Genomic DNA, 16,062 nt, shown 5'->3' on the forward strand with positions numbered 1-16,062 from the left:
GGTCGCACAAGATCTGCCTGCAACCCTCTTATGGTTAAACTGCCAAAATCAAGACTCTCTGCTCACCTTCACTCCCTCATTCCTCTTTTCTCCCGCCTCTGGAACAAACTCCCTCACTCTCTTCAATTCCACTCCTCCCTCCAGGTCTTTAAAACAGCTGTTCGCCACCATCTCTTGTCTTCCCCCATCCAAAACCTTGATCTTTTCTACCCCCGCTAATTTCACCCCAAATCCAATTTTTTTGAAATCCCAACTTCTTTCCTGGAAGTCCTTGGTGTCCTTGTGTTTTATACTTCTCCCACCCCCCCCCCTCTTCCCACGCCTCCTCCCCCCAAGCCCTCTCCCTCCCACACATCTCCCGATGTCCCTGCTCTCAAATGTTGTGTTTGTGTGCTTCCCCTTCTCTCCCCATCTTGACTACCGCTCCCTCTTTTTATCTATTTTGTTTGTCTGTTTGATTTGTTTGTGTGATAAATGTTAGCTCTTTCACGAGCCTCGATTCTGTATACAAAAAAAAACAAAAAATTGACAGCATTGCATAAAGAGATAGGGGAGACATTAAGGAGGGATCTAATGTAGAGGATTTCTGTATGGGTAGAGATTAGAGTTTGTAAAAACAGTAAGATACTGTTGGGATGCTTTTATAGGGCTCCTGGTGTGAGGGAAGAGAAGGAAGAATGAGTACATGAATAATTAATAAAGACATGTGGTAAGGGAAGAGTATTGATTATGTGGGATTTTAACCTGCCAGTGATAGATTTGGTCCAGGAACAGGGAAATGGCAGAGGAGATGAAGATTTTCTAGATTTAGTCCAGGATTGCTTTTTAACCCAGTTTGTAGATCGGCCCACTAGGGGGAGTGCAGTGTTAGACCTCCTTTTAAGTAACGATCCCAATATGGTGGAGGAGGTGGAGGCAGGGGAGCATTTAGGATCACGTGACCATAACATAGAGTGTGCAAGGATTCTGTTAAGAGTTAGAGTTTGTGATATTGGAGTAACACTATTAGATTTTAGGAAAGGAAACCTTGAGGGTATGGATGATGTAAGTAGAGAGATGGGTGATGTAAATTGGGAGAAGCTAACAAGAGGACAATGAGCATCAGAGAAATAGGTAACCTCAAGGAGCAAATGTGTAGAGTGCAGTACTGTGTAGGATTAATCATATGCAAGTTAAGAAAACAACTTTTGATTTTGATTTTGATGTACTATACTCTTTACAGAATGTAGTTTCTTCGTAACGGTTATACTGAATGGTTTTCCAGTATCTTCCCAGCGTTGTTTATCCATGCTCTATCCTTTATAAATGGCAAGCATCAAGCAAGGAAGCAAGCGTCAAGTACCATTTTATAAGTATTAGGTATGACTTGGATGGGGTTTGAACCACCGACCTCTCACACTCAGAGGGTACGCTCTAACCATTATGCCACCAAGGAGTATGAATAAGAAGGACATCGCTAAGAATATTATGCATAATATCAAGGCGTTATTTGAGTATCTAAGGGTTGCATGGTTTGCATCGTGTTTGTCAATCTCTGTTATTTTTGCCTTAATTGTGCCAATTTGTACATTTAGCTTTTGTTTCTTAAGTCTGCTATATAGCTCGCAAACTTCTGTGATACTTAATTTTAAAAATTTTTTAAAGCCCCAATCCTTTTAAGAGGTGTTTGATCCTGCAATCTCAGTTTCGTAAGGCATGTGATGTAATTTTTTCTGGGATTCTCCCATGATTAGGACAAGGATTAGAATTTATGAACAGAGCAATAGATGTCAATCTATGGCTGGTAGAATGGTGTATGGAAAAACATTTTGCATTTAAGAGGCAGTTTGAATCATTTGGGGCCAAAGGGAGTGTTTCCAGAATGGTGGATATATGCTAAGTATAAAGGGTGCAGCAAGGTTTGCAGTGGGAATTGAGGGAGGAATTCAGGCTTGTTTAGGTTAGAGGAGGGTGGGGAGGATATTAAGGAAGTAATTGATGATATAATTGTGATTGGTAAGGCCAGGCAGCAAAATATAATTTCAGGAAGGGAAAAGTTTAACATATTCTATACCAATGGCATGAGTTTAAATAATAAGATGGAAGAGCTTGAGCCAAAGTAGGTGACGAGGAGTACAATATAGTTACAGGAAGTGAGACATGGTTTAATGAGGAGAGTAACTGAAGTACAGGATTAGAAGGCTCCAAGGTGTATTGGTGTGACAGGAAGGATAAAATAGGATATATGCTATGAATAAGGTTAAGCCAAGTGTGGGCCCGTTGAGGAATAGCACAGGGAGAGTGGTTGGTGAGGAAAGCGAGATGGCAGGCTTATTAAACAGGTATTTTGCTTCAACAGTTACACAAGGACAGGCAGGATAATTTCCAATCGTTGAGAGTATCTATCAAGGCGGTGATGAAGGGCTTTTCCAGAAGATGGAGGTGGAGTGGAGGACGTAAAGGAACAGCTGGGAAATCTAAGAGTAGATAAAGCTCCGGGACCAAATAATATTCACTCGAGAGTACTGAAGGAGTTGGCTGAGCAGGTAAGCGAGATAGATGTTAACAGATATCTTTAATGGCTCACTGGTGTCAGGACAGGTACCGGAGGATTGGAGAGTAGCAAATGGAACCGTTATTTAAGAAAGGATCCAAAGAATAATTAGAGAACTACAGACCTGTTAGTTTGGCTTCAGTTGTGGGGAAAGTGTTGGAAGCATTAATTAGGGAGCAGAAAAATAAGAAGACCACTCATTTTGCATTTTGAGATGCATAGGGCAGCTGAAGCAGTTTCCTCGGTTATTGGGCACAATCCTGGACAAGTTGCCACTCCAATGCAAAATACTTGAATGTCAAAAATACAAAATACAGCAGAAACAGTAGACAAGTTTAAATTGGGATTAGATAGGTACCTGGAAGTATTGGAGATATAAAGGTATAGGGATATTTGCAGGACTGTTAGGTAGCTTGGGTATGAATGGGTGATTGTGTGCTTCTGTGTGGAGTGCCGTGCCTGTTCGGGTCTTGTCAAGGGGGTAGTGTGTTGTCGGTGTTGTATTTTCTTCACCGTATTAATAATAACTACAACATCACTTGGTAGAGCACATACCTCTGCCAGGTATGTGTGGTCAGTTTATGTTTTGGATCCCACTGATAGGATGGATCTGGATCTGGACCTTAACCAAAATCTAATTGGCTTATTCTTGTCATTTACCCATCTCTTCTACCAAGTTTTGTCATAAGTCATCCACAACCTTTAAAAATATCTTGCTATATATCGTTTTGGGCTGTATCACTCAATGGTGAAGAATCACTTACAAAATTAAAACGTTCTCATATCCGGATCCGGATTCAGATCTTCACCAAAATCGAATCGATTTGTCCTTGTCACAAACCCAACCTGTCCATTAGGTTTCATCCTAATCCGCCCATAACTTTTTGAGATATCCTGCTATGTATCGGTTTTTGCTCTATCACTCAATGGTGAAGAATCGCTTTTAAAAATTCTATTAGCCGGATCTGGTTCCGGATCTTTACCAAAATCGAATAATTTCGTCCATGTCACTCACCAAACTCTCTACCACATTTCGTCCAAATCTGTCCACAACCTTGTGAGATATCCTGTTCACAAACAAACAAACAGACAGGGGTAAGGGTGACAACATGACCTCCATCGACCTTCGGTGGTAGAGGTAAAAATATCAATTCCACATTTTAATTTTTAACAGCCTTATGATATTTCTGAGCCTGCCAGACTTTTCTCCTCCCCTCTCCTCTCCCATGCCCCAATGTAATTAAATCATTAGCTTCACGGATTTATTGAATCTGGTGTTGGTATAATGTAATGTACCCAACCTGTCCACCAGGTGTCGTCAGGAGGGCCGAATGGCCTCCTCCTGCGTCAAATTTCCTATTTCATTATTAAATGCTGGACGGAATGAGTTGGAATACTTTGTGTGTGCCCGGTAAGATTTCAGGGTTTAAATTTTTTTTGTACTGTCCTGTCCGATTTTCTTAAGAAATTTGCGATGATCTTCCACGTTTGTTTTCTCTGTACAACAGGCCTTGGCTTTGCAAGTACAGTTAAAATATATTTTCTTGGTGTGCTGTGAACTAGTTAGTTGACCCTTCAGATTCTAGTTGTGAAGCATTGTTTTTATGTTGACCTATAAGCCAATATTATATGTTCATTGCATTATCTAGGCTCATTGGAAGAATGAGGTGACAGAAGGTAAAAAGGCAACGCACTGACAGTCTGGCAACAGTTCGACACAACAAGCAGGAAACAGAAAAAAAGGATAGAGAGGAGGGGAAGAAATACAGTAACCTGAAAGTTGGAAGGTTGAGCACGATTTGTTCAATGGGGGTCGAAAAGATCATGGATAGGGATGCGGCATGACATGATGGTGCACCCCCTACATCACATTGGCATGCTCTTCCTCTTCCACAGCTTCAAATATGCCATTCTTCCCTTTTCTGGAAATTGATGCATTTCCTGATACAGCATTTACTTTGTATGCCATTTTCAGTTTTTCTCAATACTGTAATAACCTATTGTTCATAAAAGCAGGTGGTACTTCAGAGTGTAAAAGGAATCTGAGGACTTTGTGGAGAAGGGAGATTCGGCAGCATGACTCGGGATATTCGGGCAGAAGATGACTTGCCTGACAGTGCAGCTGCTTTGGATTTCTATAAGAAGTATGACCCAAAGGAAATAATTGGCCGGTGAGTGTTTTGCACATTATTTATTATTATTATTTTTGTGGCTCGTGGTGGAATGTCTTACTTTTACTTGTGATGCCTTGTACATAAACATAGGGTTTCTTATAAAACATGTTTTTGTTTTTGTTTTTATACCTCCGGCGACTTTGTCGGTGGAGGCATTATGTTTTCGGGTTGTACGCCCGGCCATCCGTACAGGCTAAACCTCGTTTTTCTCAGCAACCATATGTCCGATTGAGACAAAACTTTCAGGGTAGGAGTGACACACATGCAGAATGTTTCTATGATAATTGTGACGTCGTAGGTCACGTGGTATGGTAGCCATCTTGGATTAAAAGCAAATAATGAAAATTTTATTTCTCGGAAACCGCTGAATGGAAAAATTTGAAACTTGGCACATTGTCAAGTACTCCCAATGGGGAACAAAAGCATGATAATGATGACATCATAGGTTAAGTGGTATACCAGCCAAAAATGTTTTAATTGCATTCCTTATCCTAAAAATCTGAAATTGCATGCACATGATCTATGACCCATTTGTATTGAAATATTAAATTTATGACCATCAGTCACATGGTTTGGCAGCCATATTGGATTGAAGGAAAATATTAAATCATTATATCTCTGAAACCGCTCACCCTATCGATGCGAAATTTTACAAATATCATCCAACAGCACTGTTGCATATAGTTTGAAAATGATGATTTCATAGGTCTCGTGGTTTGGCAGCCACTTTGGATAGAAAAACGAACCTTATCCGATCAACACAAAACTTCACAAATGTGATCCCTTACCCATGCATATGCAGAGTGATGGCATCTACCCATTGTGGGACTATGTGGAGGCATATTGGCGACACAGTCGCATTGTTATAGTTTTATTTATGGTTTTATCAAATTTCTCTCTCCCTTTCCCCCTACTCCCACTTATTGGTACTGTTATCCTCTCTTGATTTATCCAGTAGGGTTTAAGGGTGAGAGGGATTTTGTCTAACTATAAAGTATTTTTTTGGGCCCTTTGTTTACAATGTAAATGATATGTCGGCTTTGTGCCACAAATTGCTTGTCCAACATGTCAATAATGCTGAATTTGTAACTGCTTCTTTGGATATGTCTGTGAGTGTATATATGTATATGATGTGTTACTGTTGCGATGGCTTGCCAACTTCACTCTTCAGGGAAATCCACTCCATGCTGATGACATCCAGTGAGATAGAAACGCATTTGGGTTGATTCTCTTGCCAAGGGAGTGAGGATTTGGGAGGAGATGAAGAGGGGGGAGGATGCAGAGGGATTGAGGCCTTCCAAAAAAAGGCTAACAAAGCCATGTGTATGTAGCTGACTAATACTGTGGGTAACATTGTAGCAGCTGACACTGCTTTTAGAAGTGAGTGGTTTTGTCTATGACAGCCTGCAATTAAAGACATAAGGTAGGTGCATGTGTGTTATGCATACGTGCATTGGTGCATGCACACTTGTCGGTTGTAGAATAATTTTGTATTCCTTTTGTTGGATGTAGAGGGGTGAGCAGCGTGGTTCGCCGATGCCTCAACAAACATACGGGTGTGGCGTATGCAGTGAAAATCATTGACATTACACCCGAGCGCCTTAACACACAGCAGCTCGAAGAGATCCAGACATCCACTGTCAAGGAAATCGATATCCTAAAGAAGGTCTCGGGCCATCCAAATGTCAGTGAGTAACAAGATATATGATGGAGGTGTATTGTATATTTTTGGAGTAGTGCAGTGTTGTCGTTATTTGATTTACGCGTGAGGCCTTTCGCTAGCAATTTTTTGTCAGAATAAAGTTGTTTACATAGTCATGAAACTATTTTCTTTTCTGCTTGTTTTACTTTGCAAAAACGCATTTTGCTCTTTGTACTTCCTATTTTATGTGTTTTCCAACTATGGCATTCATTGTATGTGTATCACAGCTTTTGCTGTTCTCAAGGTAAGAGAGAAAAGGTTTTGTAGTTTGACACAACCTTGTGGATTTTGTATCTTTTTTTTCAACATTTTCTCCTCTTCTTGATATCTGAGGCTCTTTTTTGTATTTTTGTTTTCAGTTGCCCTCATTGACTGCTACCAATCAAACACTTTTATCTTCTTGATCTTTGATTTGTAAGTATGTCTTATTTTAATGGATTTGGTGTAATGAAATCAAAGCTTTTTGCACACATTTGTCCCTCTTCCCACCTGTGATATTGCCTTCCTGCATCTATCCAACCATTTTCCTTCCTCCACTGCATCATTCTTCAAGGCCGCAGGTCATTTTCATGTCCTTTAATTTCTGTTTGCGATCCTTTAATTTTCCCCCACTAAACACCCTTCCATTTCTTCCATATCCCATTGTATTCTCTGTTGACTGTCTGCTTGTTCAATTTTCTTTCTGAGGCAGTTAAAACACCCTCATACTGTGCCATGACTGTAACTCCGAGAACCTTGACTTTGTATTAAAATATATTTTGGAATGGATTTTGTGTAATACCTTTTTATGTCATCTGACGTTTTTATCTGCAGAATGAAGAGAGGAGAACTGTTTGATTACCTCACGGAAAAAGTGACTTTGAGTGAAAAGGAGTCGAGGTGAGACATTGTTTAATTCAAATTTTGTAAGTAGAGGTTTTGTGAATATTTGTCAATTTTCTTTCAAGATGACATGTGGATTAGGAATGGAGAATGATTGGGAGGGAGTTGGGTGGTTGTTGTTGTTGCATGGCCCTGGACAGTTCTTTCGAACAAGCCCACGGCACGGAGACAGTCAATTGATCTCCCAGGGGTAACCCAGAGATCTCTCCCATCCGAGATTGTGTACCCCACCTTCATGAGGTCAGGGCCACAACAGAGTTAAAAAGGAAGGGAGAGAGAAGAGAAGAGACGAGGAACCATGTCAATGTCAGGTCCATGGGGACCGATCGACACTGACTGTGACCTCGTGCTTTGACAAATCCAGGCAGCAGGGAAGAATGTGGAAGATTTGGCTACATATTTGCGTTGGGGGTACAACCACCATGAAGAGGCATCCCCAATAGTTGCTGGTAGTTGGGTGGAAGGGAATTTAAAGTCCTTTGTTCTACCTTGATGATGAATGATATTACAATTTTCATTGCCCTGTCACTGTTTGTTGATCTTCTCTCACACCTCCTTTCTCCTGCATAATTCTTAGCTATTTTGTGTTGGACTCAATATCTTTTTTTCATGTAAGATTTCTTTCACAAAAAACATTAGGAGAAAAATAAGTTTTTATTGCAAGAGGTAAGTATGCACATAATACTTGGAGACTATATATATATATATATATATATATATATATATGTATATATATATATATTATATATATATATATATATATATATATATATATATATATATATATATATTGTTACGGTCCGCGGTTAAGGATGTTGTTTGCCGAGCGGAGGCACCGCGGCCTAACAGTTTCCCCGATTCACCCGATTCACCCGACGTTGGCCGTATCGCGCCACAGCTATTCAATATGGAAAAGACAAAGACGACAGATGTGAAGAAAAGGAATAAGAAGACGAAACAAAGGTTGAAAATACTACTAAATTTATTTGCTATGTACAGGCTCAAAGAAACCAAGGAGGAGGAAAGATAATAAAATAATATACAGAAGCTTTGTAGAGACACAGTGAAAATCACTAGCTTATCTAAACAGACTTAATTAATACCCAGGACAGAACAAACGAAGACGACTCACACGGGGAATGATGATAGGAATGGCAGGTGGATGTTTTGAGGGAGAGGGAGGTCCAACGGGTCCTGCAGCACGATCGGCGCGTTGGGCAGCCGCCGTTCCTGCGCGGCCCTGCTCCAAACTGCCGTCCAGGCCCCAAGCGGCTGTTGAGTGTTGTTGCTGCTGTGGACGCTGCTGCTGGCGAGCAAGGCGACGAATAGCAGGCTTTGTGCTTCCCTGGATGATCTCCTTTGAACAAGAATCGCTGCTGGATGATCTCTTCTCTTGGACAAGAATCGCTGCTGGATGATCTCCCTTCTCTCTCTTTGACCTCACAACCCAGCTCTCTCTTGGACCCTTTTACTCAGCTCTCCTCTGACGACCCAGCTCTTTTCTTTGCACCTCACCACGCAGCTCTCTCTCTTGGACCCTTTTACTCAGCTCTCCTCTGATGACCCAGCTCTTTTCTTTGCACCTCACCACGCGGCTCAGCCCTGGTCACTCTTGCGCGCGCGCTTTTATAGCGCCTCCGGCGATTAAGCCGCCGGCCTTCAGGACACGCCCATCGGTGTGCTCACCTCGGCCATGGTTGGTCGCGCGACCCTCTGGCTCCGCCCTTGATGACGACGGGCGGGCACGCCTTTCTTCCCCAACCCAAGCACATGTTCAATGGCGGCAATTGTAGTTGGCAATGCGAATGGCAATTGACGAAAGGGGAAATGGAGGTTTTGGGAATGGGAATGAAGGATGAAGGGAATCTATCTTTTTCACTTGGTACAATGGAGTGTCATTCTAATGGAAGACAAGGCCTTACCCTAAAACACATAATAAGGATATAAACTACTGAACAAGGGTATTATAGTGTCCTTCAATGGATGCTTTATGGAATTAACTACCGGGATGCCCTTTTAACCTTTACACAACACTGGAGGCAGGAGGGGCCAGACTCAAGCAATAATTCATAACAATTTCCAATACGATACAACACAATAAAAAAAATACAATCCTCATATCCGCAACAATATATATATATATATATATATATATATATATATATATATATATATATATATATATATATATACACAGTGAAACCTTGACCTACGAGTGCACCAACTTACGAGTTTTCCGAGATACGAGCCGTCGCTCGGGCGGTTTTTTGCTTTGAGATGCGAGCCGAGATCTGAGTTACGAGCTTACGCCACCCGCCACCAGGTGGGTTCCGGTCACGTGGTTATCTTGCCGTGCAAGCATCTCTGCCGTATATCGCTGCTGCTTTGTTTTTGCATTTTGGTTATTTTGGAAAATTTCTTAGTTTTAACCATGGGTCCTAAGAAATTGAGTGCCAAGGGCAGTACTGAGAAGAAGAAGAGGATGATGTGCTTGGATATAAAACACGCAATCGTCGAAAAACATGAGCGAGGTGTGCGTGTTGTCGACTTGGTGAGGCAGTACGATCGTAGTACTTCTACGATATGTACGATTTTGAAGCAGAAGGAGTCGATAAAGGCTATAACACCAGCCAAGGGCGTTACGATTATTTCAAAGCTCCGGACCTCTATCCATGAAGAGATGGAGAAGTTGTTGTTTGTGTGGTTGACGGAGAAGCAGCTCGCAGGAGATACCGTGACCGAGAGCATCATGTGTGAGAAGGCCCGAGACATTTACGGGGATTTGGTGCAGCAGACGGCGGGAACATCAACGGACAAGGCATCGGAAGTCATTCAAAGCCAGTCGGGGATGGTTTGATAATTTTAAGAAGAGGACCGGCATTCACTCCGTCGTCAGGCATGGTGAGGCAGCAAGCTCGGATGTGAAGGCAGCTGAAGATTTTATTATAACTTTTGCCGAACTGATAGAAGCCGAAGGATACATCCCCCAGCAAATCTTCAACTGTGACGAGACAGGGCTCTTATGAAAAAAGATGCCGAGGAGGACGTATATAACGGCAGAGGAGAAGAGCATGCCAGGCCACAACTTGTTCAGAGTGCCGGCGATAGCTCGCCTTCTCTTTGTGGAAAACACGGTGAGATCCTTAACATCCAACAACTAATGGGACGCAAACGGGGCGCCCAGTTTAGCGGTACACACATTGATGAATCACCCTGCCTGTGATTCACCCATGACAGGTTATAGCTGGGTCGGGATTCAAACCCAGGCTGGACAGTTTAGAGTCAAGTGTGCGTACCTCCAGTCCAGGCCATCCTGCCAACTTGTATGCTGCATACAGGTGAAATATAAAGCGCGAGATATTTTTATATATACTGTATATTTAAAAAAAAATTGGTGTGGTTTTTGGCGGGCTGGAACGGATTAATAGCATTTCAATGCATTTTAATGGGGAAATTTAATTTGAGAAACGAGCAAATTGAGTTACGAGCTCGGTCACAGAACGAATTAAACTCGGAAGTCAAGGTTTCACTGTATATATATATATATATATATATACATACATACATACATACATACACACACACACACACACACACACACACACACACACACACACACACATACACACATACATACATATATATATATATATATATATATATATATATATATATATATATATATATATATATATATATATATATATATATATATGTCGGAACTGGATTTAGAACTTGGGACTCAGAAGACTCAGAGAAAGGAGCAACGGATATATTTATTAGAACTCGTTTACACAAGCTTGCGGACAGCAAGGTGTCGCAGGAGGTTCACATAAAATGACCAACACTACAACAAGATGCTCTGAAATAATTCGATTAAAACTTGCTTTATATAAGGAATATCGGGTGTGGTTTTAGCTCACAAGATACAGAGACAGAATGGGCTCATTGGCCCTCCCACCATAGTCCCATCCTGTTGTTCAGTTAGTTAGAGGAAGCTCATCCAAGGCTACTCATAGGTTAGCTCAGATAAGGAGATGGTCAGCCATATGTGGCAACATGTTTACAACTTTCTGTATAGAGACCTTGGTTGGGAAAGTACAAAAGGAGGGAACACTCATAAATGTGTCAGCCCACAGGATATTGGCAAAGTTATGAAGGAGGCTGAGAGATAGCAGCTGCAACCAAGGCCAGGAAGGGGAACAAGAGATTGTGCCCACACAGGCCAAGAGCTCACAAGCACAGAACTCCTTATTAGGATATTACACATCCTCAATGCACAAGAAAGGACTAAGTATTATAAAAGAGTACAGCAATCAGTCAAAACAAAACATATAATTGGTTATACTTGGTAATTGGTAAAGCAGCAAGAATTAACAAAGGGGGAGGGGCATAATAGCTCCCTACATACCGCCCTTTTGGATCTAAGATACAAAGTTATCTACGAGCCAATCAAAGGCCTTTATTTCAAACAAAGCAGAAACAAATCAAATCAGGAAAGTCATTCAACATATCACGCGAAGGCAGCCCAGTGAGCATGTCCCGTACCCAAAGTACCACACATAGCACTCAGCAGGATGATTCGCGTCTGTATGTGAGTATGCAAGGTAAGTCCGTAAAAGCAGGGTGATCAAATGGCATAAAAAATCCTCCAAGAGAGGTGAGATAGACAGTGTAAAAGGTTCACTAAACATACCACGCGGATGCAGCCCAGTGAGCATGTCCCGTACCCGAAGTACCACACATAGCACTCAGCAGGATGATCCGCGGGTATGTGGGTGTAAGTGGGTGTTTGTGGGTGTATGATGTAAGTCAGGTGTAGATGGGTGTATGAGGTGAGACCGTAGAGGCATGAAGATCGAATAGCGCGTCAAATCCACAACGAAGACCTCTGGTTCCGCCGGGGTCCACACCCAGGAAGATCTCCCGACCCACCCTTGGTCCACAGAGGTGCGGCCAGGACTCCTCCCCGACTGGAGCTCGCCCAGGCTTCCCCAGGTGAAATCCTTGGAGATCTTCAGCGCTCAATCGATATTCATGTTCATGAGGTCTCTTACATGCTGGTGATCTGGGGAAGACACAACATCATCAGTATCAGGTGGCTTAAACCTATGGCCATAAAACAAAGCATAACGGTCCAAAGGAGGGAGAGCAACTTCCTTTGGGTCAAAGTCGAGATCGTCCGAGGCGATGCTGCTTCCACCGCTGTTATCCATGGACGAATCTCCAAAACAATCAGATTCGGAACTCAGAGTATCTCCAATGTTGAGTTCCTCACCATCCAGGCTTGGGTGTGCAGTTGGGTCCAAATCCAGGATTGGGTCAGTGACGTTTGACTCACTGTGAGCTTGTGAGACATAAAGGTGAGCTCGTGAAACATAAAGAGGCAAAGCCTGCATTGAGACATAATCATCAGTCGGGGACCCTTGCAAGTGGCCCACATCATCATTAGTAACATTATTCTCAGGTGGCATAGGCCTGCGGTGTAGGCGGGCAGCAACAGTCATAGCCTTACACATCGAGAAAAAATGAGAAGTCTCCCTTAGGTACTTTTTTACGTCTGCATGCGACATGTTGGTGTCCAGAGTAATCGGCGTCCTGGCAGCCTGAAATGCTCTGAGGTCCGCAAATGTGTAATCAAAATCATTATCAGTAATATCAACAATGGAAGAACAATCTTCGGAAGCGGAGATCTCATTGTCGCGGCCCAGTGACTCGTTCGGGTCGTCGTTCCAGGATCCGCGATCTGCAGTCACGTCGACGGCCGGAGTGTCATCTGGACCCGTGATCAGCTTATCGATCATCACCATGGCCTTTTCTGTTGTCGTCTTCAGTGTCCATCCTGTGGTAAACTTTCTCACACACGCAAGGACTAAAGCCTTGATTATTACACAACTAACCACGATTCCAAGGACTATTGCCAAGGCGGTCAATACCCACTTTACTATCGTACCTGTCCACCCTTTAAACCAGTCAGTAAGCCACTGGTGGGAGGCTTCTCGATCCATTCGATCCCTTGTCAATATATGAGCACTTTCCCTTAACCTTATAGTAGCAGCACTGACCCCCTGTGAAGGATCAGGAATAAAAGTACAACATCTACCCTCAATTATCCCACATACCCCTCCTCGTTCTGCCAGTAGCATATCTAACGCAACCCTATTTTGCATAACCATTGTACGCAGGTGGACAACTGTGTCCAACATTTCGTCATGTGCTGTAGCGGTGGCGTTGGCCACACTTTCTAAGATTAACGCAATTTTGTCAATGCGGTAACTGCTCATGACCGTCCCAGCCCATGGGAAGAAGAAACTAACGGCCTTCTCCCAATCAGCGCCGTGTAAGGTGGTGGTACCGTCGTCGTGCCAATAGGTGCTTCGTTGTGTCCTTATGAGTGCAGGGGTATTATGCAAGTGTTGTCGCATTTCCATTTCTGGGAAAACTGATCCTAAATAGCAAATACCTCCCCAATTATCAGGTAAATACGGGTAAGCTTTGTTCCCGCATACAAACAGGGTCCCGTGTGGAGCCACTAAATGAGTGGTCATGCAAGTGCGAAGGTCTGGGGTAGTGTTTGTTCCGTTTTCCCCTTCCCATGCCAACTGGAGGTGTGTGAGGTTATGTAGGGGCGAACTTGTAACATTCACTAACAGCCTGTGTTTCCCTTCCCTAGGGTCCGCGAGGAGGGTATCTCTACACACGGATTTGCCTACCATTATTTGGCCCTTTCCTTCTAAGCAAAGGGCCCCCCTGGTCCGTGTTACCATCGGCATGTTGTGTCCTATCCTTTGGTTGGCGGCTTTTCCTGCCGCCTCGTCCGCCCTTGCATTGCCCCGAGCAACGTCAGTGTCCGCCCTTTGATGGCCGCGACATTTGATCACCGCAATAGCGCGGGGAAGCAAAATGCTTTGGAGTAGCCCTTTCACTCCTACCATGCGCACCACAGTCCATATCCACCACAATTTACCTGTACCCTCTACCTATTTTAAACTACTATCCACGGGTATTCGTGAAGGGGGTCCATCTTTCCCAACCACTCCCTTCGCACCAGCCACTCCACGTTGTCCATAAACCTCTGAGACACACACAACCTGTCCATTTCACAGTGAGGTGGGGTGCAGATCAATTCTGAAATAACAAAGAGGGTTTTGTCTGAAATTCGTCTCATGAAAACCCATCCAAGAGTCCAGTGTGACAGACAGACAGACACAGACACTGTGACACACAGAAAACCCCAGGTACACATTCAAACCAGCTTGTCCCCAGATCCACAAATGTTCACTTTCTCCCATTACAATCCCCTTATTTCATTCCCTGTGCAAATTAAACCGACAGTTCAACCCAAGGTCGCAGCACGAGTCGGGCCTGGTGTGGGAGTGAACCAGATAAGACTTTGGCTGAAATGTCTGCTGGCCCGACCAAGCCTGTTTATTAGATTAAAGGAAACGCATTTTAAATGCAGTGAATTTTCTTCTAAAAAATGGCAAAATGAAATTGGACGTAGCTTTTTAAAGCACTTTTGACAATTTCCACCTTGGACTTTTGGTCCAACCACCACTTTTGGTTTTGGTCAAACTTTTGACTTTGTCCAATTTCCAGCTAACGTTAACCTTTAATTTAAACCAAATTGCAACTGAAGTTGCTTTCCTGAACCCAGGCAGTTACATACATCCCTGCTCACGCCACACAAGATGACAGGTGATCCACTTTCAACAGATACCACACTACACAGAAACCCTTGGCAATGCAACAACCAAACTCCCAAAACAACAACAACAAAACATCCAATCCACCTCAATGGCTCACTTAGCAGCTCATTGTGTCCCTGTCTATCTCTTCTTGCATCTACACTGTTCACAGCAAGTCCAATTCATCCATCAAGCCACAACATATACCCAGAGTATATTGTTATGAATTTGGTAATGCAACATCTAGAGCTAGGTAGATCTGAATAGGTAGGTATTCGGCTGTCGTGACAGGGACTCTACATGTAATAAGTTATTGATGTTCAGGCGGTTGTCGGGGTAAGATGTATGAGTGTGGATCTACCTGGAGATTCGAGTGTTAAATAGTGAGGGATTAAAGGTAACGCCCCTGTGAGTATCACCTAGTAATCAAACCTTTGTCCTTTATGGCACTGCAAACCACATAAACATTAGTTAGGTCCTTAGCGCAACATTAAATAATCCCCTTTCCCTGACAAGGACTTCGTATTAAATTGACAGGAAACCAGGTCAAAAACACCGCCATGATTGGCCGCCACCGTGTACACCTCCAAAGGCCTACAAACCTGGCCGGCACGTGTTATGCCAGGACCGCAGGGTCGCGTAACGGGGGAGATGTCAGGAGTCGCGGGAGGCTTTGATTGGCTGAGGAGTGCGCAATGTGACGTCATCGGCCACCAATATAGGCGACGGTCGGACGCCATTTCAGGAGTTGAGTTGAGTTCGTGGCAGGCACTGCAGACGCAGGCAGGCACCAGAGAGTTGAGCGGTGGTGGAGAGTTGGAGAGGACACGCCATTCCAGTCGCAGTTCGAGTGCAGTTCGGGTTGTAGGGAGTCGCAGGAGACACACGAGAGCACACCCAGTTGGCACTGAGCAGTTCGTTGGCACTTGGCTGCCAGCACTCCCGCGTCGAGTTGAGTTGAGTTGAGTTGAGTTGAGTTGAGTTGAGTTGAGTTCGTGGCAGGCACTGGCAGACGCAGGCAGGCACCAGAGAGTTGAGCGGTGGTGGAGAGTTGGAGAGGACACGCCATTCCAGTCGCAGTTC

The 16,062-nt window shown here is 43.5% G+C and overlaps 1 protein-coding gene across 5 annotated transcripts in view; it reads left to right on the forward strand.

Annotated features, from left to right (window-relative positions):
• PHKG1 (phosphorylase kinase catalytic subunit gamma 1) overlaps window positions 1-16,062 on the forward strand; it is a 75,703-nt gene that overhangs the window by 13,739 nt on the left and 45,902 nt on the right. For 3 of the 5 annotated variants that reach the window (XM_068120761.2, XM_078780320.1, XM_078780321.1), the window contains 4 exons: window positions 4,550-4,704; window positions 6,220-6,395; window positions 6,769-6,823; window positions 7,223-7,288. In XM_068120761.2, the coding sequence (XP_067976862.2) occupies window positions 4,610-4,704; window positions 6,220-6,395; window positions 6,769-6,823; window positions 7,223-7,288 (392 nt within the window). In that variant the 5' untranslated portion in view covers window positions 4,550-4,609. Of the gene's footprint in view, window positions 1-4,546; window positions 4,705-6,219; window positions 6,396-6,768; window positions 6,824-7,222; window positions 7,289-16,062 lie in introns of those variants that run through there. The other 2 variants (XM_068120760.2, XM_068120762.2) reach the window with 1 other exon arrangement.

This window comes from Myxine glutinosa, chromosome 6 (assembly GCF_964187855.1).
Source record: "Myxine glutinosa chromosome 6, kmMyxGlut1.1, whole genome shotgun sequence".
NCBI classification, from domain to species: Eukaryota; Metazoa; Chordata; class Myxini; order Myxiniformes; family Myxinidae; genus Myxine; species Myxine glutinosa.